Source organism: Leucopleurus acutus, assembly GCF_964270905.1.
Source record: "Leucopleurus acutus genome assembly, chromosome: 2".
Taxonomy (NCBI): domain Eukaryota; kingdom Metazoa; phylum Chordata; class Mammalia; order Artiodactyla; family Delphinidae; genus Leucopleurus; species Leucopleurus acutus.
Window position 1 is genome coordinate 168,609,550 of NC_139143.1, and position 27,176 is coordinate 168,636,725.

Sequence of the window (27,176 nt, forward strand, 5' to 3'; positions counted from 1 at the left end):
TCCTCGTGCTCCCGCTTCCCAGAGTGGTACGGAGGACGCACTGGTCCCCGAGGGCAGGCTGTGTGTACTCCCAGACCTTTTTTGAGGAATGCCCTGTTCTTGTAGCCCAGGTACCCCACTGACACCTGTGTCAAGCTCGGGCCTTGGTCAGCTGTCAGGAACCCAGAACCTGGGTCAGCTAACAATCCTGGACACTGGTGCAGAGCTCACCATTTTGGAGCAGCGTTCAACATTCATTCATGCAACGGAATTTTGGCACACCTAGCATTTTCCAGGCACTGTTTTAGGTGCTGGCAATACAGCAGTGGACAGAATGGAATCTCTGCCCTCTGGGAGCTTGCATTCTAGTAAGAGAGACAGGCGATAAGCAAGAGAAATAAATAAAATATAGTATATGTCCTGATAAGAAGGTTATAGCAGGGAGTGAGGATAGAAAATGGGGAGAGCCCAGGGAAGATATTTGAGAAAAGTGTTGAAAAGAAGGGGATGTTTAAATCAAGACTTAAAGGAAAAAAAGGAAAAAAGAAAAAATCAAAAGACTTGAAGGAAATGAGGGGAGAGCCTGCAAAGGAGAGTATTCCCGACAGATAGACAAGGGAGCAGGTACGAAGGCCCCAGGGGTGGGAGCAGGTACGAAGGCCCCAGGGGTGGGAACATGCCTGCCGTGTTTGGAGAACAGGAAGGAGGCCAGGGAGTGAGGGGAGAGCAGTAGGAGTTGAGGTCCTTGTGGCATCATGATTAGAGTGTGTGTTCCAGGACCAGGCAGCCTGACTTTGAATCACAGCTCTGCTACGTGTTAGCTTTGTGATGCTGGGTAAGTTACTTACCCTCTCTGTGTCTCAGTTCCTTCGTCTGTTAAGTGGAGATATTGTAATTACAGGACCTACCTCATGGGGCTTTTGTGAGTATTAAACAAGTGAATGCATGCTAAATGTGTAGAACCTTGCCTGGCGTATAGTGAATGCTCGGAAGGCGTTAGCCATCATTATGACAACAACCACTGTTACGATTTTACATCCGTTCTCCCGCATTTGTTTGAGCCTTACATCAACTCCAATAGGAAGGCGGTGGATCCCTAAGTCACAGCTGGGCACGCTGAGTTTCTGGGAGGTGAAATATCTTGTCTGAAGTCATCAGCTATGAATTGGCAGTGCTGGGCTGGGGCTTTCCCATGCAGGGCACTTTCTTCTGCCCTCCACTGCCTGGCAGGGTGGCTCCCCAAGATTTGCACGCCAGGCCACACTTCCCAGAGGCCCTAGGAGGCATAGACAGTAGCTTCTGTGTGTCTGGTTCCCAGCTCCTGGAAGAGTGAGTCTCACCCGAAAAGGCAGAGCATAACTGCATGGAAGCTTTTAACAAACTACTCCCCCCTGCCCTGATGATTTTATATATACCCCCTTTCACCCTGGGCTGAGAATCTGCTCTGGTGGGCCCCCTTTGCTGATGGGAGCCTCTGTCAGTATTCCAATTCTCTGTCTCATTGAGAGCTCAGAATTAGAGCCAACTCTGTGTCCCCCACAGGCCAGCCACACCTTTACCAAGTGTCCAGGCTTTCTGCTGCACTGCCAGGAAACAGGCATCAGGCTGCAGGGGGCTTGCGGTTTGCCTGGAGAAGTGTGAGAGTCATTTCAAAGTGACCCATTAACAAGCGCACGCAGATGTCACGTGAACCCTGCCAAGACATGTTGGGGGAACGAGGCAGAAAAGAGTGACCGCCACTGAGTTTGGTCCCAGGCACCAGAGTCCTCTTCTGGCACCAGTGCTGGAGACCAAGCCGAGGCTGCTGTTTGCAGACACCTGCCCCGTGCCAGGCAGGGTGTTTCAAGGAAGGGAGGGCCCAGCAGCTCCTCTCTTCAGGTGCAGGAACGGGCTCAGAGATAGACAGCAACCAGAGCTCCAGTAATCCCCATCCACTCCTACAGACGTTAAGAAGTGTGCGGCTCTATAGCTAGTAGACAGTGCACGGGTAGCTCTTCACTTCTACAGTAAAACAAGTGGGAGGTATAGTTCTGGGCGCGCAGGAAAAGAAAATCACAAAGTATCCGGCTTGAACTAACACAGACAACGGAGAGTGGGGCAGGGGGTGAATGATAATTTAGGGGCATAATTAGAATTAACACGGTCACGGTGTTTCCCCTGTGCCAGGGGCTGTTCTAAGCACTTTGCCTTCTTAACTCATTGAGGACTCGGAATGACCAGGGCTGGGTGACTGCACGTGGAGGTGCAGGAGGGGCCGGGGGAGACCGACTCCAGGTCTAACTCAGGCCTGGTGGATCCTGGCCTGAAATCGGGTGGGCTGCCAGGGAGGGTAACATGTTCTATTGCTGGGAGCTGGGACTTGAAGGGAGGCCAGCTCTCAGAGCGGGCCAGGGAAATCCCGTGTGCGGAGTGAGCAGCAGTGCGTTCCCTCAGCATGTATGGGATGCAAGCCTCCTCCAGGTCGGGCACTGGGGATTTAAAACCGAACGTACTCCCTGCCTCCACGGAGCATTTAATATGCAGATGTGCATTGTGAGTCTGTAAGGGGAACAGAGTCTGGGTGGTAAACACTTAACGTGAGCATCCCTCGTGCCATGCTCTGTACTAAGCTCCTTATAGCCGTGATCTCCTTTAAGCCTCAGCACAAACTACCACTGTTTTACAGAAAAGGAAACTGAGGCACAGAGATTCCCCGCCCCCCACCTCCCCGCAAGTAACGTGACAAAAGTTGTACAGGTAGTTAGTAAGAATTTGCACCTAGATGGGTATGACTCCCAGGCCTCTACCCTGTGTGTGCATGCGTGTTCTGGGGAATGTCTTTTGAGGAATGATGCAGAAATCGTGGTTAAGAGCGGGGTTGAAGCCAGTGCTCCTCAATCTGAATGTCACCTCTGTGCCCTGCTCGCCCTGTGACCTTGAGCAAGTTGCTTGCCTCTCTGAGTTCTTCGTCTTGTTTTTAAGATGGAGATAAACACTTACCTCACCAAAACAACTGTGGTGATTACATGAGAAAATATAGGAAAAGTACTTAGCACAGAAAGAAATAATAGTTATTTACTATATAGAAGACCCACCGCCCTAACATGCAGGGGAAGAAATCATTTGGACTGGTTTTGTGGGGGTGAGTCACACCTCTGGGCCTCCTCAGCTCCCCCTACAAACAGTCTGGAGACTTTTTTTTTTTTTTTTGCGGTACGCGGGCCTCTCACTGTTGTGGCCTCTCCCGTTGCGGAGCACAGGCTCCGGACGCGCAGGCTCAGCGGCCATGGCTCACGGGCCCAGCCGCTCCGCGGCATGTGGGATCTTCCTGGACCCGGGCACGAACCTGCGTCCCCTGCATCGGCAGGCAGACTCTCAACCACTGAGCCACCAGGGAAGCCCCTGGAGACTTTTGAGCTGAGAATAGATGTCAGCCAGGGCTCTCAGCTCTTCAGGATGAGGGGGAGGGGCAGTGGTGATGGTGAGAAAGAATCTGGGTGGCCTGCGGGCTAGAGAGAGGTGTCCACTCACCCGTGTCTCTCCTTGGCTGCAGGGAGTGCCTGGGAACAACGGTTTGCCAGGACAGCCTGGGCTGACTGCAGAGCTGGTAGGTACCGGCCTGGACTCACTGTCCAGCGCCTCCCCTGCTCTTCCCAGGCCTGAGCTTGCCATGCTAGCGCCCTTAGCTGCTGTGGGGGTCCCTCTTCCCTCCGTCTTCCGAGGCTGGGAGAAACCTGGATGCCATGTGGCTTCCCGAGGCTCCACCAGGTGCCATAAGTCTCCGTCCCCCTTCCACTCGCCCTCTGAGCCCTCGTGTCTATCTCTTGCAGGGATCCTTGCCCATTGAACAGCACGTCCTTAAGGTAAGAGAGTCAGAGGGAGGGCGTAGGAACCGGCAGGGGCTCCCCTAAGGGGATCGTCGCAGTAAGCGCTCAGCTGCGTCGCACCACACACAGAGAACCGCAGATGGGGCTGTTTGTGGGGACCGTGCACACCAGGCATCTGGCTGAGGGGGCCTAGTCAGGGGCCGGCTTGGAAGAGACCCCCAGTCAGTGTTTGCTGAGCGAGTGTTTGAAGGGATCCTGTGAAGGCACCCAGGTGGCCAGGGGTGATCTGGGCAGTGGGAACTCAGAGACCTGCCCTCAGCAGTTGCCAGTGAGGTCACATGGGGGCAGGGCAGGGAAGGTGAACGTGCACCTGGAGGGCAGTCAGGCAGGGATTTGCGAAGGTTATGTTCTATGATAGGACTGGGTAGGGGCCTGGAAGAAGGCTCCGGCTGTCCTCTGCTCAATCCAGAAAGAATCCAGGGAGGAGAAGGGATTTGAGAGGTGATTCTAGTGGGGCAAGAAAGGGGACTTGGGGCCTGAAGGGAGAGTCGGCCTGTGCCAGGATCTATCAGTAGCGTTAAGACCACGCTCGAGGGCTGTGGCCTGGTCTGATCTCCCACGCTGGGCACCACGGGTGACACAGCCCTTCCTTGCCCAGTTACCTCTAGAGACCAGATCAGGACTCTTCCCTCCTCCAGCTCAGCATCCTTTGGGGTCCCTCCCACGCCTTGGCCTCCAGAGCCCCTGTCCTGGTCACCCGCTTCTAGCACTGGCTGGTCAGTGCCCTGGAGTTCCCACGACCCCAGCGGTCCTGGTCAGGGCAGAGCATGGGGACCGCCTGCCCCACCCCTGCTCTGCACAGCAGTCATCTCCAGAAGCAGCCTGAGATCTGGTTATCCTTCCGGCAGCAGTTACGGGTTGGATCACGGCAGGGTTGTGGCAGTGAACCCCCCGCTCTTCTGCCCTAGGCCTCTGGCAAGCCAGGGTTCCCCAAGTCCTGCCCCTGGGCAAGTGATTATGCGACTCCAAATGCAGGATTCGACATTTCTCTGTGTAACCTGTCGTCTGATGGCTTCTTGATCGAGTGCTCCACGGAGGGCCCCCCACAGGAACTGAGTGTGGTCTGGAGAAGGGGTCAGATGGGCACCGACAGCCCAGAGGAAGCCTGGGCCTGTGGACAGAGCGCTTCCTTGGCCCTCAGACAGGCCAAGGTCCAATCCAGGGCCCCACTTACCTTAGACAAGTCATGCTGTCTCTTTGAGCCTCGGCTTTCTCATCTCCAGAGTGCTTGTAAGACGGCCTGCCTCGTTGCACTGTCAGGGTTGAATGGGATAATGGGCAAGGCCTGCCACCATCGCTGGCACCGTGGGTGCTGAGTAAATGACAACCATCATCACTGAGCTTTGCAGCGAACAGTGGAGGTGGAGCCGCGTCTCCTCTAGGGGCCCATGGACGTCCCGCCAGGCCGTGGATAGATGCCAGGCTCCCGAGTCCTCTGAAATTGTAGTCTAGCTTTCACTAGTAGGTTTTGTTTTGAGGGGAAGCGGACTCACAGCTTCCATCAAACTCTCAGAGAGGTCTGTGACCCAAAGAGGTTAAAGCCTCCAGGTAAGAGGAGGACTTTCTTGTCAGGAAGACTTCAGGCCCGGCCCACTGGGGAGCCTGTAACAGCCGGGGTCCCCTGGGAAGTGCAGGGCAGGCCCCATCCCAGAGGCTGTCTGCGAAGGGCCTGGCTCCTCCTGCAGCTGTTTGCTTTGCTCCCTTGGGCAGAGAAGCTGGTGTTTGGAGCTGCCCTTTTCAGTCTAAATCCTCGTGGCGTGTCCTCACACTGGGTGCAGGTTGCAGGAACAGCCGGGACAGATGGTCCCTCCGCGGGCCCCTCCGCCTCCTCCCACACGCCTGTCTAGAAAGTGGCGTTGGCTTGGCCCTACCGGAGCTTCTTCCTGGAGGAAACTCAAAGCCAGTGTTGGGATCGGGTCCCCTGAGGATACAGCAGAGCTGCCGCAGACATGTGGCTGGGGAGGAAGAGAGTGGGTGGGTGCCGGGCAGCAGGATGCCACTGGCTGAGTTCGGAGTGGGTATCCCCCATGCGGCCCACCCTGGCCTTCTCCGACCCGGGCCCCACGCCACCGCCCCCTTTTTCTCATCAGAGCATCTGCGGGGACTGTGTCCAGGGGCAGACGGCCCACCCGGCCGCCCTCCTGGAAAGTGGAGAGAAGGGAGACCAGGGCAACCCCGGCGTGCCAGGCCTTGACAGCTGCGCCCGGGTAGGAGGCTGGGCTCGGGGTGGCCTGGGTGCAGGGTGAGCTCCTGGCTGCCCCTGCTGACCGGGCCTCTGGCTGTCGTCCGCAGTGCTTCACGGAGCGGGAGCGGCCGAGGGCTGAGGAGGCCCGGGTGAGTGGGCCTCCGTCGTCTCTTCACCCCCGCCCCGAGCCCCATGGGGCTTCTCACACTCACCGTCCATCCCACTCCAGGGAGACAACGGCGAGGGAGATGCGGGCTGTGCAGGGAGCCCCGGCCTGCCCGGTGCTCCAGGACTGCCCGGCCAGAGAGGAGAAGAGGTAAGAGCAGGGCCCTTGCCTGGGCTGGACCCCGAGGCAGCTGGAGTTTCCACTTAAATGGCTCTCAGTTCCCGAGGGCAGTTTCCTTCCTGCCGGAAGCCTTCTCGGGCCCTCCGAGGCCTGAGGTCACCGGCGCCCCTCGCTGCTCTGGCCTCACCTGCTCTCCTGGCCCCGGGCCTCCTCGCAGCTCTGGGCCCTGGGCCACTCTTCCTCCCCTGGCCTTGCTGCTTCCTCAGCCTGCAGCTCTCCTCCAAGGCCCGCTCCTTCACCCCTTCAGCCCTTTGCTCACATATCGCCTTCTCAGTGAGACACTCCCTGACCACCCTCTCTAAAATAGAACTCCCACAGCCGTGCTCAAAGCCCGGTCCCTCTCTCTGCCCCACGCTCCGCACTGTCTGGCATCCTTTGTATTCCCTTCATTTGGGAGCACACCGCAGGTGTCTACTGAGCACCGCCTGTGTGCCAGCCTCTGTTCTATGCATTACTGTCCACCTCTCCCTAGAATGTAAGCGCCACAAGGTGGGGATTTCAATGTTCCATTTGTCATTGTGTCCTCAGCCCCTGGACCAGTGCCCAGTGCGTAATAGCTGCTCGATAAATGTTTGTTGGATGATTGAATGAACCGAATGAAAGGTTTAACGTCAGCTTTAACATCCTGCTCTGACAGCACTGCCTGTTGACTTGGTCTGTGGCAGGCTGGGAGGAAGGCTGCGGAGACCTCAGGGCGCTGTGGGCCTGAGCCTCTTCATCCATATTCCCTGGCTTCCTTTGCAGGGTCCGCCCGGCATGAGGGGCTCCCCGGGTCCTCCAGGCCCTATTGTAAGTATCTGTGGGTTTCCTGGCCTGCTTGAGAGGCTCTCAGAGGGGTTGTAAAGCCAGACACCGTTCTGCTGCCTTGGCTCCGGGAAGCTGGGCAGGACAGAAAGAGGGAACTTCCTTTCCCTCCCCTTTCCCTTGTCAGAGCATCTGCGGGGACTGTGGCCTCCCACCTCCGAATCCCCAGAACCGACCTGCTCCGCCCCGCTCTGCCTGTGGTCCTGCTTAGAGGAGGCCCTCAGGGCGCATCCTTGTCTCTGCAGCCCCGTTCCTGCTGTGTTTTGCATTCATGGCTCATGGTCTGGGCAGCCAGGAAAGCGTGTGGCAACCTTCAGACAGGGGCCAGGGGCTGAGATGGAGCGGCCCTCTATCGCTCTGTAGGGCCATCTCTAAGACAAGCCTACAAAGGCTAGACCAGGAGCATGTACCCTGGAGTCCTCTGTGGTGTTGATATGGCAGGAACATAGAAGTGACTAGGAAAGCCTGGAAGAACTGCAAATGCTTTCTTTGGAGGAAACAAAAATAGCTGGTGGGAGCCTCTTAGAACCAGGGAGCCCCCACCTGGGGGCTCATGGAGGTCAGGTAACAGGCATGATGGGCTTCCACTCTGGCACCAGGAGTCACTCGAACTCGGGCAGACTTGGGCAGGTGGTTTGACTCTGGGGGGCTGTTGCGCATCTCTACGGATGGCAGAGCCATTCTTCCTGGAGCCGAGGCGAGGAGCAGATGTCTTCTGGGCCAAGACTTGGGATGAGTCTCTTTTCCAGCTGCCTTGAAAATATTCCCATGACTTCCTCTCCCGTGACCTCTCAGCCCCAGACTGTGGCCCAGGGTTACTGTGCTTTTGAGTTGTGACCTGCCTGTTTCTCCCACCAGGGCCCCCCAGGTTTTCCTGGTGCTGTTGGCTCCCCCGGATTGCCTGTAAGAACCTAGCGCTGCTCGACCTCCCCTTCCCCTGCCAGCCAGGTCTCTGTGGCTTTTGCTTGTCTCCCTTCCTGTCGTGCCCTGGCCTCCCCCCTCCATGTTTGTCGTTGTCCCCCTTCAGGCTCGGTAGCTAACGACACAGGTTCCCTGAGGTCCCAGCAGCTTGGACGGCCTCCCAGTCTCTGACTTCTTTTCGTTTCCCCCCTCTCCCTCTTCTGCTTTCTCTCTCTCATCTTCTCTCTTCTCCCCCCTTCCGTTTCCCTTTTTCTCTCCCACAGTCACACATCACTCCCCCTAAATCCTCCAGAGCTATTTTACCTTCTTATTTTAAGCTGGTGCCTCTAGGGGCCTCTTTATCCCTGCCTTCTCACTCTGCCTCCTGCTTCTCCCACCTTTGGTGTTGACTGAAGATTTGCTGAAAGTAGTTCTTGAGGCCCTGCCAGCCACCTGGCCCAGAGCCCGGCAGAGATGCCAAAGCTTTAGGGCTTCACACTGCAGGCTGGCACAGGTTTGCTGCCCTGCTGCTTGGCAGGGCTGTCCAGAGGCACCCCAGGGATTTCAGGGCGGCCACGCTTGCAACTTTTCCCATCATCCTAGAGGAAACTTCCTCCTCTTCCTCTCCTCTTCTTTGGCTCTGGTCCCAGTCTGCTCCGGGGCTGGGCGCGCGATGCCAGCGGTCGGGCTTCTGGGTGCCGTGGGGCCCTGCCCCTCTGTGCCCAGCGTCTTGGCCACCTCCTTCTGCCGGGTGTCGTTAATTGCTCTGCCTTCACCATCGCCACAAGTATGTTTGCGTCGTCCTCTTCCTCACTGTTGCTCCCTCCTGGGCCATGGAAACTAACCTCCTGTTTGTCAGAGTTCGTGTTCCTGGGGCCTGGCTCCTCTCCTCCCAGGCCTGGTGAAGGAGGCTCAGGGAGCAAGGCCTCTCCTTGTCACAGCTCCATCTGCCCCCACGTCCTCATCCTGGCCGGACCTTGTCTGTTTCTGCTTGCTTGGGTGAAGGGGCCATCTGTGCGTCTAGCCATCTGTCTTGTGTTGTGGAAAGGTTTGGGTGCCGTTTCTTGAGGGCACGAGGGAGAAGGGGCAGACACGGCCCCTTAATGGTGCAGTGCATCCGCGAAGGCCAGGGCGAGGAGTGAGGAGGGATGGGGGCTCTGGCTTTGATTGAGATGGATATCCCTTTCCACCTAGAAAGTGACAGGGACTGCTCTGGAGGGAGCCTTCCCGTGTCCCTCCCCAGCATCCCTAAAAGCATGTGATTTTTGGCTGGGGCGGGGGCTTGGAGAGGTAAGTGTTGGGAGTCTGGGGATACATTTTGATGGGGAGCATCACTCTAGAGACACCTCTCTGGACAGTTGCCCCTCAGGGGGAGCACATGTGTCACCCTCCTAAAGGTGCACCCCAGACAGTGGTCACAGTAGGGCACACCAATGGCAGCCACCTGAGAAGTCCCACCTGAGAGTCACCCGACTGGGCGGGCACATCTCTGTGGTGGCCTGTCTTGGGGGGCTTCTGAGAGGCACCCTTATGTGGGGATTTACACCTCTGATAGTTACCCTTCTGGGCACACCCCCTATGGTCACTTTGCTGGGGACACTAGGGGGGCCACCAGTAGCCCCCCACCTTTGCCTAGAATGGGGACAGAGGGCTGGGGGGCTGCAGGGAGGAGTCAGGGGCTGAGTGGAGACTGCCCTCTCCTGCAGTTTCTCATGATTTTTCTCTCCAAGGGTCTTCAAGGAGAGCGAGGCCTCAGGGGCCTGACAGGAGAGAAGGGGGAACCGGTAAGCGGAGGCAGCAGGGGATGGAGGTAGATGAAGAGCCCTGGGGAGACGGAGGTTGGGCCCCCTGGGATGGCTGCTGCGTGGAAGGTGGGAGGTGGACTCCTTCTCTTGAAACTCTTTGCCACTCAGCCCTGATTCCCTCAGTATCGGGGGATTCCTCAGGATCAAAGGAAGTTGATCTCCATGTGCCCTGACTCCCTGTAAGGGGCAAACACCTCCATCCCTGGGGGCTTTCTCCCTCCCTTCTCCTGCAGCGTTCAGCATGTCCCTTCCACTGCCCCCACCCGGGTCTTCATCATTCCCTGTCCTGGGCCTTCTCCTCTGGCTCAGCTCCGCTAGAAAGTGACAGGCACTGCTCTGGAGGGAGCAGCCTCAAGCAATCAGCATCCAGGACTGTGGTGGTGATCACAGCCGAAGGGAGCCGGGTCTGGGGGAAATGGCCCAAGGTGGAGGCTGTAACCGGGGCACCTGCTGAGGGGCAGCTCCAGACTGTCGGGCCTTGGCAGCCCTCATAGCCAGGGATGGGGACAGAAATGTTGGGGAGCTGGTCCATCATGTCTCCCTTTCTTTGCAGGGTCCTCCAGGGCAACCTGGCTACCCAGGTGCCATGGGCCCCCCGGGACTGCCTGTGAGTAAGGGGAGCCGGGTCTGGGGGTACCCGAGCCGTGGGGTGGTGATCGGGATCGGCCCAGGCTTGGGCATCCTCAGCGGGCTCCCTCCTTTCCGAGCATTTCAGCTGGTGTCTCTGCCAGGCTGTCCGTCCAGGGCACCCCCCACCCCATAAGCCCCCTTGGTAGTGGAGCTTGGCCTCCCTCTCCGCTTTGGGGGGCCCACCACAGTCGCTGCACATCAAGGGCCAGACTCTCAGAGCACCCGGAGCCTCCCAGACTAGGAGAGGACAGAGGTCTGCCTCCCCAGGGGCGGGGGAGAGTTGGGGAGATCCAGCGGAGGCGCCTGTTAGGAGGACGTGACCCCCGTTCCACTGAGTGGCGGTGGGAGGCCGCAGAGGCGCCCCCGCTCCGCTCCGCTCCGGGAGCAGCACACCCCTAGGGGCCCCCCAGCCTCGCCCGGGGCGCCTTCTGCGTCTAAGTGTGTGTGCCAGCTGCAGTCTCCACCCCTCGCATCGGTGCCCCTGGCGGGCGGACCACGGGGCTAATTCTCTCTCTCTTTGCTGCCTGTCAGGGCATCAAGGGGGAGCGCGGCTACGGGGGTTCCCCGGGAGAGAAGGGAGAATCGGTGAGTGCGGGAAGGCAGCTCCCTCCGCGGGGGCGGGAGGAAGGGCTTCAAATGGCCGGTGTCTCTCTGCCGCCTGGAGAGCTTCCCAGCCGCCCCTGAACGGGAGACGTGACCCCGGCCCTCCGGCCCCCTGAGTCGCTCCAGCTGCGTCTCAAGCAGTCAGCGCTGCCGGCTGGTTGCTGCGTGGGCGGAAGCTGCGAGGAGGAGAATCCCGGCAGATTTCGTGGAGACTGGCGGAGGGGCTGCCTGGGGGGAGGGGGCCAGAGTCAGCAGGCAGGGGACCTCCTCCCCCCCCCCCCCGCAACGCCCACAGGCCGGAGAGCCAGGCCCCGGACTCTGGACCCCACTCTGCCACCCGGCCTGTCCCCAGCCCCACACTGAGCACTGGAGCTGGGGCGGTCATCAGATGGGGACACGGAGGCTCACGAAGTGACGTGGCTCACCCAGGGTCCTGCAGCTAGTTAGTGAACTAGGGCCCAGCCTGGACTTGAACCCAAGTCTGTGACCAACCTCCCAAGTCTTTGTCTTACCTTCCCCCTCGCACATGCTGGTGAGGCCCCGGTGGGATGCAGCAAACCCCGTTGTGCATTTGTTCAATAACGAATCTTTCTCGTGGGCCTTCTGGGTGCCAGGCTCTGTTCTGAGGATGCCTTGGCGGATAAAACAGGCAGTTGAGCCCCTGGTCCTCAGGGAGCTCACGTTCCAGTGGGCCAGGTAGATAACAGATGAGTAAACAGCTACATATAAATTATGAGAGATAGGACCGGTGGAGAAAATCAAGCCGGGTAAGGAGCTGGAGCCATGAATGGGAAGCATTAGACAGAGGGTCAGGGAGGCCTCTCTGAGCGGGTGGCATTTGAGCTGAGCCCTGAATGGAGCTGCGGGGGGGTGTGGGAGCACAGACGGCCAGCACATGGTTGTCTGTGCTGGGGAATCGCAGAGGGAGAAGCCGTGCGTGAGGGTACCTCAGGGACAGATTCGAGCCATCGAATGATTTGGTAGGGTTTCAAGAGACCTAGAAATGGTGGGGGATGGTGGGCATTCTAGGTAGAGGGGACAGTTGTGCAAATGCCCAGTGGTATGATTGTATAGTGTTCAGGGAACGGCAGTCTGACCAAGCCAGGCAGAAGATAAGGAAAGGGGAGGGAAATGAAGCAGGGAAGGGTGGTTGGTATCAGATCACAGGATGCCTCAAAACCCAGCATTCAGTTGGCAGAGGGGCCCCATGGAGGGTGTTGGAGCAAGAGAGTATTATAATCAGAGCTGTGTTGAAGCAGAGGAGATGGCAGCCTCTTGCTGGCTGGATTAGAGCAAACCAAGAGATGGCAGAACTAGTTAAGAGGCTGGTTCAGTAGCTCAGGCAAGGGAAGGGAAGCCTGAACAGAGCAGGGGGAGGAATCCTGCAGCTTAGAGGGGCGTCCCACCACATCCCTGCCTCTGCATTGTGCCCCGTTCCCTGCCCCATCCCCTGATCTCCCACCTCCCCAAGTCCGAGTGACCAATTCTTCTCCTTTGTATCACCAGGGCCCACCAGGATCTGAAGGCCTCCCAGGTCCCCCAGGCCCAGCAGTGAGTGGGGAAGGGGACAGGGAGATGTGGACATGGGGATCCCTGATCCTGCCCTGGGGTCTGGGGACAGGAAGGTTGGGTTCTAGATGCATTGTTCTCTGTGGTGACAGGGTCCCCGAGGAGAGCGAGGACCCCAAGGGAACTTGGGTGAGAAAGGTGACCAGGTGAGTGGTGGCAGGGCCCTATCTAGCTGTCCTCCCCCTGATGGTCACCCTCATGTACGGGGGGGAGGGGGCACAGTGACCAGCTCTAGCCTCCCACCCCCCCCCCCACCATCCTCGAGTTGTAACCTCTCACCTCGTGCCCAGAGCCTCACCTGCTGGCCCTTTGGGGCAGAGCGGAGGACAAGGCCCATGACTTGAGGCAGCCTCACGCTGTCATTCTTTCCACGTGGGTAGCCAGGCAGGAGAGAGAGGGTGGCACAGCAAACTGTCCCTTGCTTTCTTCCCCTAGGGATTTCAAGGCCAGCCAGGCTTTCCAGGCCCACCGGTGAGTGCACACACAAAGCCAGCTCTGTCCGACGTGATCCCATCTGCGAGGGGCAGGCCTGGCCAGGCCAGGCTGGTTGAGGGTGGGCCTAGGGAGGGGAGCAAAGAGGCGCGGGAAGAACGAAGGAATGGCCTGGGGGGCCAGGCCTGATTCCAGGAGCCAGGACCTGGAGAGCAGGGCCTCCTGGGTGGGCCCCAGCCCAGCCGCCCAGCCAGATGTAATGCTCCTGGGTGGTGTTTCTGGGAAGTCAAAACGCATCACATTAACAGTGGTGAAGCACACCCAGGAGGAAGAAGGAAGGGGAGCTGCTTTCCAGCCCCGCTTTCATTCCTGCCTGCTTCTTTGTTGATTTAGGGTCCCCCTGGATTCCCAGGCAAAGCTGGAGCACCTGGCCCACCTGGCCCCCAAGCGGAGAAGGTGAACAGGACCCCAAGTTGGCCACAGTCACAGCTCTGAGCCGTCAGAAGTTCAAGGACTAATTCAGTTACATCAAGGGGGGCAAAGAGACCTCCAGGATGAGCCCAGCAACTGCTGTAGGGCAACAGGGCCGGGGCAGACCAGTGGGCCCCTAGGGCTGACAGCTGGGCCCAGGATGCCCACCCAATGGGAGAGTGTGGGTGGGGAGGAGGCAGAGAGGTGTAGTGAGAGGTGGGCCACTAGATGCGACAGGCCAGCCCCGGCCAGCTGCAGCTCCTCCAGGGGAGGGCGAGGAGTTGAGGGAAGGAGGGAAGCACATCCGAGACTGGGCCCCCTGGGCCCTTCAGCAGGAGGTGGTCTGGGCATTTGCCTTCTGGGTCTGACAACAGCAGGAAAGAAGAATGGGCCTCCTGGGAGGCCATGCTCAGGGTGTCCCCAAGGGCCAGAGAGGGCAGGCGTGGCCTGTGACCTGGTGACAAGGGTGGGAAGGAGCAGCAGTTGGGGAGCCCCCGCACTGGCCGCCCTGGGTTTGGCTATAGATAAACTTTGGGACTAGCTCTGCCTTGCTCTGGAGGCTGACATCCTTGTCTCAGCCCATCCTCTGGGCTCTCCAGATGTGACAGGTGGGCAATGTAATGAGGCCCCAAACTGACTTCTAAGCTTGGGGTACAGGGAGGGGCAGGAGAGCTGCAGCTTCTTGGGGAGCCTCTTTCCTCTGAAAGCTGGAAAGGACTTCTAGAAGGGCCCCCTTGGTCTAGGTTCTCACTGAAGCCTAGAGAGGCTGGGGGCATCCCAGGGGTGCACAGCCAGACAGTGGCGGGGCTGAGACTTCCCTCCCAGCTCAGGAGAGCCCTCAAGCCCCTGGCTGCGCCCCCCACCCCAGAGCCAGCACCTATCAGCTATTGTTGAGGCAGTGGCGGTGCCACCTCCCTTCACTTCTCTGTGGGGCGCCTGAGTGGCGGCCCCCGCCAGAGGCTTCCGTGCTGCCTCTGTGCCCCAGTGCAGCTTGCTCTCCTTAGGCCGGTCTTTGCAGAGACTCCCAAGCCTCTGGCCAGCGGTTCTCCGTCCTGACTCCCTGTGGGGCTGCCATTTCCTGGGGCTGTGCTGACCCCTCCTGGTAGCTGGTGGCATGACAGTGCCACCCAGAGCCCTTCCCCCCCCCACCCCCACCCCCCTGTGGGGTCTCTAGCTGGCTCCCTTCCCCTTGGTGACCCCCACAGCCACTGCTCCAGGTCACCCACCCTCTCCCCACTGGGGAAATGCTGCCGCCTCCCCACTTAGCTACCTGCCTCCCCCTCTCTTCTCTGATAAACATTCAAATCCACACGTTCGCTCTCATCATTCCCCTGCTTTGAACCATCAGTGGCTCCCCAGTGCCCGTAGTGGTGTTTTCAGACTTTATTTTGTAGTCCCCAAGGCTTTTTGTCACACAAAATCTCATATGAATGCTCAGTCTATAAAACAGATGCAAGTGGAGCTGCTCTGGCTAAGGTGAGGGTAGGGGTCCTGGAGTCCCACCCCCTTGGCCTCCACTCTGTGCCCCCAGCCTCTCCAGGCTCCTCCAGGAACCCTCAGGCCCTGGGAAGTACAGTTTGAAAACTAACGGTCTGTTTGTTAAAATCTAGTACAGGGTTTCAGGGCCCTCGTCCAGTCTCCTCTCCGCCCCCCACCCCCATCACACGGGCTCCCCAGACACCCCAGCTAGACCAGGCATGTGAACACCGCCAAATCTTTATCCTTCTCTGAAGTCCTCTGTGGCATGCCCTTTTCTCCTAAACCTACCCGAATCCCAGCCGTCCTTCAGAGCCCAGCACCTGCTAACTCTTCGGTGACACTTTCCCTGCCCCCGACCAGAGTGAGCTGCTCTCTCTCTCCAGCTCCCAGGGCCCCTTACTCACACAAGGCAAATCGACTGTTGCAAGGCCCTTGATGGTCCTGGGCCTGTGACTCTTGCTGGACTGTGAGCTCCTCGAGGGCAGGGCCCACCCTTTTGCCATCTAGGGGAATCAGAGGCCACATAGTGGTTGGCACCTTGCTGGGATCAATGTGAATTGAATGTGTGCCCTCACTTCAGCCCACATTACTGAACACCCACCAGGCCAGTCCTTGGTCAACCCCGAGGAAGGCGCTGGACCCAGAAGGCTCTGTTTCTTCTTCGTGGAGCAGTGCAGAAAGGGGGATGCTTGGCAGATGAAGACAGACTTTCATGGGGGAGTGGTGTGTGGGATACAGCCAGTTAGGCCAGAACCGAACTGGGGTTCGAAGCCAGCTGTCCTGACTTCCAGTAGTCACCAGCCCCTGTGGCCGGGGTCTCTTGTCCTGCTGGTGTGTGTCAGCGGGAGGGAGGGGGGCAAGGCCCCACTGACTTTGCTGGGGGGCTCATTTCCAGGGCAGTGAAGGGATTCGAGGTCCATCAGGCCTGCCTGGTCCCCCTGGACCACCAGGATCTCCCGGGATTCAGGTGAGCGTGTGCCCGCTTAGCCTGACAGGTGTGTGGGTGTATGTGTGTGTGCTCATGCACGCATGTGTGTGTGTCTGTGTGTGTGTTTTAGGGGTAGGAGTTGGGTGAGGGGTGGAGGGGGTGAAGAGGGTGGAGGGGCTGGGTTGGGCCTCCCACCTCCTAGGGCTCCAGCACAGGCGTGCAGGAATGCCTTTTTCCCATTTCCAGGGACCTGCCGGTCTGGATGGTCTAGATGGGAAGGACGGCAAGCCTGGCGTGAGGGTGAGATGGTGGGCCCAGGAGGGCACCCCCTTCCTTCTACCTCCTTCTCCAAGAGCCAAAGTCAAGGGAACCCTGATGAAGGGAATTGAATTCCACTGCCCCACACCTCTTGCAGGAGGTGCCCCACCTTCCCTCGGTCTGCCTCTCACCGCACCCCACTTCTCTAATGGCACCAGAGTCCCCGATTTCTCTGTTCTCCCAGTTGCCTTAACCAGGTTGGATGAGCTGGGTTTCACCAAAGGCAGGCAGTGAAGGGAGTAAATTTATACCCAGAAACTCAATCAGCTGAAGAAACTAGGCTGGATGTCAGAAAGAATAGGCTGCAGACAGGGAAGGACTTGAGTGGGCCTGGCTCCTTGGATCTGATTTTGCTGGGGCATCTGAAAAGGATGGGGCCATGGCAAAGGGCAGAGCATCAAGGTCAACCCGCTTCTGTACCCAAAAGAAGGAAAACTGAGGTTCAGAAAGGGACGGGGATTCACTCAGCGTGCACAGCCAGTCAGAGGCTGAGCCCGGCTTGGAATCGTCCCTGTGCCCCACGTGACAATCCCTCCATCCTGGGAGAGCTGGGGGAGGGGCTGGAGAAAGGGGGAGACTGGTGAATGGGTGGGTACAAGCTGGACAAAGCTCTTGTCTCAGTGCCCCTGGTCTCTTTCCCTAGGGGGACCCTGGTCCTGCTGGCCCCCCCGGACTCATGGGACCCCCGGTAAGTTGAGCTGCAGGAAGGAGCTGGGAGCTGGGGGGTTGCAAAGCTGGACGGGTGCCCTGATGGGTGGGGCAGCTCAAATCCACATCCCCTGTGGACATGTTATGACTTTGGATGGATTTGACTTGTTTAACCTGAGGAAAGAGGAGTGGGAAGTGGCCTCTGCTTGAGGTGAGGGACGTGGCAGCTCCTGCTTTTTCTTCCAGGGCTTCAAGGGAAAACCGGGCCATCCCGGCCTCCCAGGACTGAAGGTAAGGGCCTGGTGACTTCTGCCAACCAGGTTTTCTCGGCTTTTCTCAAGGTCTGACCCCGAGCAGATGCGGCAGCCTGGCCGGAGTGGAGTGCCACCTGACCCTTGGCTAAGATGCCATCCCAGCATCCGGGCCTTCTGAGGCCACCGGTGCCTGGCAGACTGGGTTGGGGCTTTGCTATCTGCCAGCCCGAGGGCATCAGAGAGCCCCTGGCCGAAGCCGGGGCATGTGGCAGGACTCCTCTGATGTGGGGTCAGCTTGGGGTGCGGGAGCCAAATGGCGGTCTGGTGAGCCTCAGTTGCCCCTCTCTCCTCCAGGGTGACTGTGGAAAGCCTGGTCCCCCGGGCAGCAGTGGCCGCCCCGGAGCAGAGGTAAGGGCCCGGGGTCTGTGCATGCTGCCTTTAGACAGCCCTTGGGTCCTGCTGAGTCCAGGACGCGGCCGCTGGCGAAGTGGCAGCCTCCTCTCCTTGCCTTCTGGGGGAGGTTTTGCCCAACACTGCACATCTTGGCCTTCCTCCTCTTAAGTTTATAACCGGTTTCCTCTCCCTAGGGGCTATTGGGTTATTAACCCATAAAGGCCTGGGCTCTACCTTCCCCCTCCAACCATACTCACGGGCAGGGCTGGTCCCCTGTCCCCAGAAGGCTTAGGCCTAGAGGCCAGGACTCAACGCAGCTCTTCTGGCCATTGGTGTTCCACCTGCTGTGCTCAGCGTTCTCCTGCCTCACAGCCTGTGTGTGTAAGTCTGTTTCTGTGTTGTTTCTTCCTCTTTCTCCCTCCTGCAGGGTGAGCCTGGTGCCATGGGACCCCAGGGAAGACCCGGCCCCCCTGGCCACGTTGTGAGTTACTCTGTTTTCGTCTCTGTCTCTGTGAGAGTTCAGACTGTGTTGGGCTGGGTGGTGGTGGGCAAGCTGGTGATGACCCGAAAGAACTGACCGCAGCAGCAGTGCCAGCCACGTAGAGCAGTAAGGGGCTCTGGGCTCACCCATCCAGCGGTTCCCCGGCTTTTGGCCATTTTCTGATATTCTGGGCACATTCGAGTTTGCTTATCAAACAAAGATCTTTCAGTTATTCAACAAGTAATTATTGAGCACCTGCTCCACACCAGGCACTGTTCCAAGCCCTGGGCTACGGTGAGATAGACAAGGTCCCCTGATCCCAGAGCTTCCACACAGGCACAACAGACAGATTAACGCGGAAGGATCAGGCAGTGATGTGCTGTCATAGAGGGCCTGGGAGGCGACTTTATGGGAGAAGTGGCCTTTGAGCAGGGGCCCGAATGACAAGAAGGAGCCAGCTGTCGAGCAGTCTGGTGGAAGAGCATCCCGGCAGGGGTGCATCTGCTGCAAAGGGCCTGAGGCAGGGAGGGCTTGGGGAGCTTCAGAGTCAGCGTGGCGGGAGTGGAGTCCGAGGAGGGTGTGAGTGGGAACGGGAAAGCTGAGCTGGGAGAGGACCTGATGCAGATGGTGGAGGACCTCGGGGGCATGGGCAGGAGGGGGTTGGGTGCGCAAATGACATCAGAGATATCAGCTGAGGGATGATGGCGGTGGAGCTGGTGGCAGTGGACAGATCCCGCAAGTGTCTGGAGGTAGATAGAGGACTTGCTCGTGACCTGGATGGGGAGGGGGCAGGAGGCGGAGAAGGAGAGGAATCGAGGGCGACTCCTGTTCGGTTCGGCTCGGGCAGCTGGGTGAGTGGGTGGTGTATTTACTGAGAAAGGGTGACTTGGAGAGGATGTTTATTAAGCAATAATGGCTTTCCCGTCTACTTTACTCATCTGTAACACAGATGACTGCCAGTGGGCGTCTTTGATCGGCGTGACCATGCCGAGCTGGCGGGGTTCCAGAGAGCCCTGTTGAGGCTGGCTGTACACTTTCCAGAAGGCTCTTGGAAATGTTAAGAATAGTGCAGAACCCCCAAAAAAGGAATTCTCGGGTCCTCATCACTATTTTTATGGATCTCAAGGTGTCCAGAGACCTTGGATTGGGGACCCCAGGTCTAGTCCGGTCCCCTCCACGTTACAGATGAAAGAAGGAGTCACACACTCTGAATTGTGTCCGCATCGGAGACCCCCTGGGGGGTTGGGGGGTGTGCAGGGTTCCTCTTCCCACCTCTGGCCATCCAGCCCAGCCCCCTGCTGTGTGCCAGTCTCAGTGCTGGACATTCCTGCCTTAGGAGGCTTGAGATGAGTAGAACAGAGCCTGTGCCTTTGGAATTTTCCATCTGGGAGCATGGAGGGAAGTGCTCTGAGAGAGACCTGTGTGCCCTGGGGTTCAGAGAAAGTGTAGCTCTGACCACCAGGGCGGTGACATTTGAGCTGAGCCTCAGGGGCAGGATGTGGAGAGATAGGGCAGGCGGGAGCCCTCCTGCGTGTTTCAGGCTCATCGCCCTCCAGCAGCACGTGAGCGGCAGGAGACCAGGCAGCTTGGGGCTTCTCTGTGAGGACGCTGGAGTCGGTGCTGAGCCCTTGCCCCTCACCCCCCGGCTGCGCAGAGGAAAGCTTCTGGTCTCTGCTCTTCCCAGAGAACAGAAGGAAGGCGGCAGGGGGTGTGTGGGGGTACTCAGAAGACACCCAGGCCCACGTAGCATGTACCTTACTCCCTCTGCACCTGGCTCTGACTCCCAGATCATCCCCTCCGTGCGGGCCCCAGAGGTACCACTCGGCCTGCGGCAGGCATGAGGGTCTTGTGTGTTCAGGGCCCCCCAGGCCTCAGCTCTGGCGTAGGTCAAGTGCAAGAGCAGAAGGAAGGAGGGTTCGGGGAAGAGAATGGAGCAGTCATGACAAGGTTAGGGCGTGTTCTTGCTGTTGGTCCTTCGCTGCCTCCGGGGCCTTATTACTGGAGCCTCTTTCCATCCCACTGACTGGCTCTCTTTAGGGGCCTCCGGGGTCTCCAGGCCAGCCAGGCCCAGCTGGAATCTCTGCAGTGGTGAGTGGCGTGCTCCCCTTGTCCCTCCCTCCCCGGAGTTTGGCCCCGCTCTGCTGCAGGCTCCTCGCAGAGGGAGCCGGGTGGGGTGGGGGGTGAGGGCTGGAGAGCAGCGTGTCCCCAGCCCCCCTCCTTCCCTGGCATCGGCCTCTCCTGCGTCCAGACATCTCCCTCACTGGCCTGTGGTGAAGACCTTTGGAGAAGCCTGGAGGCCATCCCAGGGTCCTTCCCCACGTTCAGGCAGCGCCACCTCCCCGTGTGCAGCCTTAGGGTGGGGGTCATGGCCCCTGGCGCACAATGTCTGCCTCTGGCTGCGTGGGGTTCACTTTTCCCTCTCACCGTCCCCGTCTCTTTCCCTAGGGCCCGAAAGGAGACCGAGGATCCACTGGAGAAAGGGGCCTTTCAGGTCTTCCGGGCCAGCCTGGTCCCCCTGGACACCCTGGCCCCCCGGTAGGACCCTACATCTTGCGGCACAGCCCGGGGGGAAAGGGCCAGTGGGCTTTGTCAGTTGCACGCAGCCCTGCACTTCTGAGGTCTCCAGGGAAGGGGAGGCATTTAGCACAGACGATGGCAGCTCGGAGATTGTGCCTGAGGATCACGTCCTATTTAGAAAGAAGGACAAGCTGTACAAGCCAGCACTGGGCCGACCACACAGCAGACCGCTGCTTCCAGCCGTGCACCGCTGTACAGATCCCCCCACTAGGTGTCGGACAGGGGAGACTGGCCCCTGTTCCACCCCCGCCCCCTCCCCAGGGAAGTCTGTTGGTAACCACAGAAAACCTGTAAATGTCAGGCACAGAAACGCTGCGCTACTGCTGGAGCTCTTGCAACAGCTCAGAAACCACTCCTTAGTTTCAGCTAGAGTTTATACTAAGAGCTGTGATATATTGGTCACTGACAATGTGACAGTGCTGAATGGTGACCTACAAATGGTGACCTACAAATGTGCTTGACATTTTGTCATTTAATCTGTACCACAACCCTATTTAGTAGGTCGGATTGTCCCCATTTTACAGATGAGGAAACCAGGGCTCAGCAAGGTTAAGTAGGTTGTCCGGAGTCACACAGCTAGTGAGTGCAAGAGGCTGCCTGACTCCAGAACTTGTGTCCGGAGCCACCCTGCGACACTTTCTCTTTCAAAGGTTCCAGACAGGTGGCCACATCAGGTGGAACTGACTGCCAGTCTCAGGGATGAAGAATCTCCCCGGGGACTGAGGCAGGGACCCATGTCTCCTAGTCCCCAGGTCAGGGTGTTTTCCACCCAAGCAGACTTCCTTCTGGGGAGCAGTAGCAATGCCCCTGGGGCTGGTGCCCTGGAATGGGGTGGATGACTCTAGCCCATGCAGGAGTAATCGGACGGGCCGAGTCTTGCCTCCAACTCATCTGATTCCTGCTGCAGACCCTGAGCAGGCAGGTCCCACCAACCCTCCATCCCTCCTGCCTACAGGCTCAGGAGCCTCCAGGGTCCCCGGATGAATGTGTCAGTTGCCTTGCAATCACAGATTCCTCTTCCCCAGCATCCCACTAGAAATGGGCAGGGCCCTGGAAGCAGCCTCTCCTGTTTTGGGGAGGGAGCGGACACTAGGCTGCCCTGGCCGATCTCTGCGACCTCATCAAGGCCAGAGATTCAGAGTTCACGCCTTCATTCAGCAAACACTGAACATACACTCAGAGCCAGGGAATGTGCGAGATGCCAGGATCTCAAGCAAAGAGCAGGGCAGGTGCAGTCTGCTCTTCCCCCATAGAGCTCAGTCAGTGGGGCGGCCGGGAGCAGGCTGGAGGGTGGGGTGGGGTCTAAGTTTCCACAGCCTGTGCCTGGAGCATCGGGGGGAGGTGGGGAGGATCGTGACTCCTCGGTGGAACTGGGGCTGGCCATGCCTGGTGGGCGAGGTGAGGCATGAAATGCCCAGCTGGCTTGGCACTCACCACAGCTCCATTGCTCTCTACTCCCCAGGGTGAACCTGGTGCAGATGGTGAAGCTGGCAAAGAGGTATCGTTGTGCTGGGCTCCTCCTTTTCTCTTGGGGATGCTGCTTCTTGCTCCTAGCTTCGCCCAGACCCCTCTTCATTCATTCAGTGAATGCTCCCTGTTTGCACAGACTGTCTCTGGACAGATATACAGGAATCCGGTGCCCTTGTTCTTCTGGGGAGAGGGACTGGGGACTAGGGGAAAAGGATGAGAGTGAGCCTTGCTTTTCACTTTTTTTTTTTTTTTTAACCGTATACTTGGTCAAAAAGAGCCAATAATCATAATAATACTCCAAATAAACATTTCTTGGGCACCAGCTCTAGCCAGGCCCTCCCTTTCATTCTGACTTCTCACCTCTTTTTGTCCGTGACAAGAGACCCAACCAACACGATCATACACGGCCACACCCCAGGAACATGAGTCTCCCTTCCAGATGTCCCCGCTCTTGTTGGCAGGGAGGTTGACATCCTTTCTCACACAGAGCCCAGTGGACACGGCCTGGGGACCTAACACTGTGGGAGGTCCTTTCACGGCACCTGTCTTTCCTGGACAGCTTGGAGATGCTGCCCAGACTTGATCCCTGACTTTTGCTTTCTTCTAGGGACCCCCTGGAAAACAGGGAATGTACGGACCCCCTGGTCCAAAGGTGAGTGGGCACCGGCCGGGTTTGAGAGGAGCAGCTCATGAGTTGATTAAGCCCAACTCTAAGCTCTGAATTTAGCCATGGAGAGGAGACACAGGAAGGCCAGTGGGCAGGGAAAAATGTGGGCAGAACTTGGAGCAACCTCGTCTCTGACAACTTCTCACGAGGGGCTGTTCCAAGGTTCATTCACTCCTGATTGATTGATTCATTCATTCCTTCATTCTGCGAGCATCCGCTTGGCCTTGCTTACCCGCCAGGCCCTCTGTCCTAGCCTTGGGCAAACAGAGGTCCCTGAACAAGAGGGGCCCACTTAGTTCAGTCACACTTACACTGGAGCGTGGCGGGTTTTACTGAGGAAGATGAGACGTAGCACCGTGGGATCAGAGGGAGGGAGCAGTCAGCTCAGCGTAGGGCGCCAGGGGGGCCGCACAGAGAACAGGGACATTTCAGCTGAGTAGGGGGAGTGCACCGCGGAGGGGGGGGGGGGCAGTCCAGGCAGGGAGGACTAAGACACACGGCCGAGTCAGAATTACAACCAGTGAGGTGTGGCTGGAGGTGCAACGAGGCTGGAGAAGATGTGGCCAGGACCGCCTCATGAATGGCCTTGAATGCCTGGCCAAGGAATTAGACCTTTATCCTGAGGGCAGCTGGGAGCCATCAGAATTTCTAAGCAGGGAGTAACAACATGAAAACTGTCCTTTAGAAGGACTGCTTTGGGGGCAGCGACATGGGGCAACCTGTCAAGATCCTGTGCACAGTCCAGAGGGAGACGCCGGGGGCCAGGTAGGGGGCTGAAGACAGGAGCAGATTGCTGAGACATCGTGAGGTAGACTTGACAGCACTCGGCAATGCTGGACTGTGACTTCCTGTCCTTGCAGGGTGACCCGGGACCTTCAGGGCAGAAGGGCCAGGCAGGGGAGAAGGGAAGAGCTGGCATGCCTGGCGGGCCTGGCAAGAGTGGCTCCATGGGACCTTCTGGGCCGCCGGGTCCTGCAGGAGAGAGAGGCCACCCTGGATCTCCGGGACCTGCGGGGAGCCCTGGTCTGCCCGGGGTGCCTGGCTCCATGGTAAGGCGGGGAGGCTGGCAGCCATGGGCACTGGCCCACAGAGCAGGCCTGCGGGGTAGAGCGTGGACCATTTTAGAGGCTCTTGCTGACACTCTACAGGAAGGAGCATGACCCCCTTATGGGTGGTTCTTAACTGTGTGGGCGAGTTGAGGGGATTGGGGACCCTTTCCCCAGAAAAATGCACTGACTCTCTAAATGTTTTGTACCACTTCAGGGGGTTAGGACAGGGGGTTAAGTATCTGTGGGAGGCTCCTGGGACCCTTGCCTCCCTCCCCATCCTCTACTTCCACGAAGTCCATCCCCAGGGGAGATGAGCCCCAGGCTTGGAAGTATCACTGAGGCAGGTTTCTTCTCTCTCCTCAGGGAGACATGGTGAATTATGATGAAATCAAGAGGTTCATCAGACAAGAGATCATTAAAATGTTTGACGGTAATTGGCAGCTGGCTGGGTGGCAGTGGGTGCTGCTCGCCCTTCCCAGCTGCTTCTCCACCCTGCCCCGGCCTCCTTTTCCTTAGAGCTCAATATCCACCTCCCCCCCCCCCCACCCCTACTTACCTTGCTCTCGCACTTACAGGCATATGTTCAATTAGGCTTCAGCCTTTCCTGCCACCTGCTCTGTTCAGAGACAGAATGATTCCCTCCTGCCCTCCCCAAGCCCCCGCTGGAGCAGAGGAGACAGACGAGAAAATTGATATCAAATGAGTCTGCATAGAGTGAGCTCTAAATAAAGGGGCAAGCAGCAGCGCTAAGAAGGCTGCTGTGGTTTCATTTTAAGCTTTTTTTCCTGTTCATTTGTTTGTCCAACATTGACAGGCTAGGGACTGGGGAAAACATGGACCTTTCCGGAAGGGGCTAGACATCTTGCTTGGGAAGCAGACCTTGAATGCCAAGCAAGGAGTCTGGACTTTATTCTGAAGCCAGTGGTGAACTCAGGAAGGCCAATGGAGAAGAGAGATGCTGTAATCAGATCTGTGCTTCAGGAAGCTCACGGTGGAGAGCGAGGAGCGAGGTGGGGCTAGGGCACAGGAGACCACTTAAGAGATCCACCCACACGTTCCTTGCTCCGACATCCCTCTGAAGAAAGGCTGTCTTGGATTCCATGCTGGGGGCCTGTCTGTAGCATCTGCAGTCGTTCTGAGTCCCTGGGGGGCACCCTGTGACCTGTCCCTGACCTTTCTTACAGAGAGGATGGCTTACTACACCTCCAGGATGCAGTTTCCCATGGAGATGGCAGCAGCTCCGGGACGACCAGGGCCCCCAGGGAAGGATGGTCCCCCGGGCCGGCCAGGTGCCCCGGGATCACCTGGGCTCCCTGGTCAGATTGGCAGAGAAGGTCGGCAGGGCTTGCCCGGGATGAGAGGTAGGTCTGCCGTCCGGTTACTGAGGTGCATACCTAGCTCTTGGGGGCAAACACGAGCATTGCATGAGGTCTGTTGTGAATATGCCATTTGTGTGTATACGTGTGTTTCAAATAATCCTGCTGGGTGTGTCATTGTTCTACTCAGGGATGGGGCCTCTTATTTTATTCTTTTGTTCCAGGATTGCCTGGTACCAAAGGTGAAAAGGGAGACACTGGTGTTGGCATTGCAGGAGAAGTTGGTCTCCCCGGCCCCCCAGGTAGGAAAAGCCAGCCTTTGAGACCATGAATCTGGAGCAGTTGAGATCGCCTTTCTTTATGTTCCTTCTATAACATAGTTATGTAGAACCTGAAGTAACCACAGGCCTACCAACCATCATTTAGAGTAATGCCGCTGCGTGTAAGATACTCTACGAGGGCGTGTGTGAGAGTGTGCGCGGGGAGGGGGGCGGGTGTTGGGGATGCGGTGGAAGACCCAGTGCCTGCCCGCAAGTCCTAACCTGGGCTAGCACCACACAGTGGAAGAGAGCTCCATGTGGTGGGGCCAGGGAACGCAAGTCCAGGTCCTGCTCATCCTCTTACTGGCTCTGTGACCTTGACGAGCCTAAGAGAGAAATGGCTAAAGCTTCATAGCCTGGCTCTGAGGTGTAGCTTCACCACTTACCAGGTAGGTGACGTCTTTGAGCCTGTATCCTCGTCTCCAGAATGAGACAATAGTTTCTTTCTCATGGAACTGTTGTGAAGATTCAATGAATAATGCAGAAGAAGCACTTGCCTTGTGCCTGGCACGTGGAAACTCTGAATAAGACTAGCCAGTAGTATTATTGTTATCGTTAAACTAATGTAAGGATCAGATCAGGTCTTCATGAAAATATTGTGTAACTGGAGAAATATGTATCAAATGTAAGGTATTATTTACCATGACTATTATGTTTTCTTTTCTTGTGATCTGGGTTTCCTGATTTTCCTTCTCTGACTCCTTCCTCCCTAGGTCCTCAAGGTCCTCCGGGATATGGCAAGATGGGTGCAACTGGGCCGATGGGCCAGCAAGGCATTCCTGGCATCCCTGGCGCCCCAGGCTCCATGGGCCCGCCGGGCAAGGCCGGCCACTGTAACCCCTCTGACTGCTTTGGGGCCATGCCAATGGAGCAAGAGTACCCACCCATGAAAAACATGAAGGGGCCTTTTGGCTGAAATCACCATTTCCATCGGATGAAGGACTCCATTGGGAACAAATGGCTAAAACTTATAGGATTCTGGATGGGTTGTGAATGTTTTGGGTTTTTAATTGCTATTAATATTTTTTTATCAATAAACAAAGAAACAAAACTATCTGCAATCTCACTTCCAGTGGGGTTTCTCTGGGGCTGCAGCTGCATCTCCCTGTCATCTTTCTCTTGTCACATCCTCCTCTGGTCAAAAGAGGGCATTTCCTTCATCGTCTGTGGTCAACCAGTCAAGCTGTGGGATGCTGCTGTATAGGGGGCCCCCAGCTCTGCTCTCCTCTCCAGATACTTCTGAGTCAAACTTTGGGCCTCTGGACCTTGTGTCCTATCCTTCATGGCACACTTCTCCAAGTCAGAGACGGGGCATCGCTCAGCCTCTTCCCATGGGTGAGCCAAAGGTGGGTTTGAAGACCCTGCTTGCAGCTCATAAAGGCCCCTCCCTATTTGCTTCCCTTTAAGAAACCAGTGTTTGGTACCCCACCCACCTCTTCTTGGGTGTGACCCAAAGCCAATCCAGGTGCACCTTGGGAACTGCCACTTGCTGCTGAGGTGCTTTCATCTGCCTGGCGGCACCTCCAAGCACGCATGGTTCTCTTCTTGCTGCTCCAGTAATTCCATGATTAGAAAGCCTGTGCAAACAGGAGGAACGATAGGTCGCAGCCCCTGGCCCAGGCAACAAGGGACTGCTGCTTCTCCAGGAAATGACATGGAAACTCCTGCCTGTACCAGTGCATGGCC

General features: G+C 57.8%; 1 protein-coding gene and 1 pseudogene across 2 annotated transcripts in view; both read left to right on the forward strand.

Moving 5' to 3' along the window:
• Positions 1-26,535, forward strand: part of COL16A1 (collagen type XVI alpha 1 chain) — a gene marked incomplete at its 5' end in the record, with an annotated part of 49,090 nt that extends 22,555 nt beyond the window's left edge. The window contains 29 exons of the mRNA XM_082862223.1: positions 3,512-3,565; positions 3,789-3,821; positions 5,936-6,052; positions 6,138-6,179; positions 6,260-6,346; positions 7,121-7,165; positions 8,039-8,083; positions 9,811-9,864; positions 10,439-10,492; positions 11,047-11,100; positions 12,625-12,669; positions 12,780-12,833; positions 13,123-13,158; positions 13,513-13,575; positions 15,965-16,036; positions 16,244-16,297; positions 16,959-17,003; positions 17,210-17,254; positions 17,572-17,625; positions 18,038-18,091; positions 20,129-20,179; positions 20,537-20,626; positions 22,131-22,166; positions 22,746-22,790; positions 23,666-23,854; positions 24,218-24,284; positions 25,039-25,215; positions 25,395-25,472; positions 26,204-26,535. Of these exons, the coding sequence (XP_082718349.1) occupies positions 3,512-3,565; positions 3,789-3,821; positions 5,936-6,052; positions 6,138-6,179; positions 6,260-6,346; positions 7,121-7,165; positions 8,039-8,083; positions 9,811-9,864; positions 10,439-10,492; positions 11,047-11,100; positions 12,625-12,669; positions 12,780-12,833; positions 13,123-13,158; positions 13,513-13,575; positions 15,965-16,036; positions 16,244-16,297; positions 16,959-17,003; positions 17,210-17,254; positions 17,572-17,625; positions 18,038-18,091; positions 20,129-20,179; positions 20,537-20,626; positions 22,131-22,166; positions 22,746-22,790; positions 23,666-23,854; positions 24,218-24,284; positions 25,039-25,215; positions 25,395-25,472; positions 26,204-26,406 (2,043 nt within the window). The 3' untranslated portion in view covers positions 26,407-26,535. The remainder of the gene's footprint in view (positions 1-3,511; positions 3,566-3,788; positions 3,822-5,935; positions 6,053-6,137; positions 6,180-6,259; positions 6,347-7,120; positions 7,166-8,038; positions 8,084-9,810; positions 9,865-10,438; positions 10,493-11,046; positions 11,101-12,624; positions 12,670-12,779; positions 12,834-13,122; positions 13,159-13,512; positions 13,576-15,964; positions 16,037-16,243; positions 16,298-16,958; positions 17,004-17,209; positions 17,255-17,571; positions 17,626-18,037; positions 18,092-20,128; positions 20,180-20,536; positions 20,627-22,130; positions 22,167-22,745; positions 22,791-23,665; positions 23,855-24,217; positions 24,285-25,038; positions 25,216-25,394; positions 25,473-26,203) is intronic.
• LOC309974959 (methylosome protein WDR77-like) overlaps positions 1-27,176 on the forward strand; it is a 462,921-nt pseudogene that overhangs the window by 228,673 nt on the left and 207,072 nt on the right. The gene's annotated exons all lie outside the window — the stretch shown is intronic.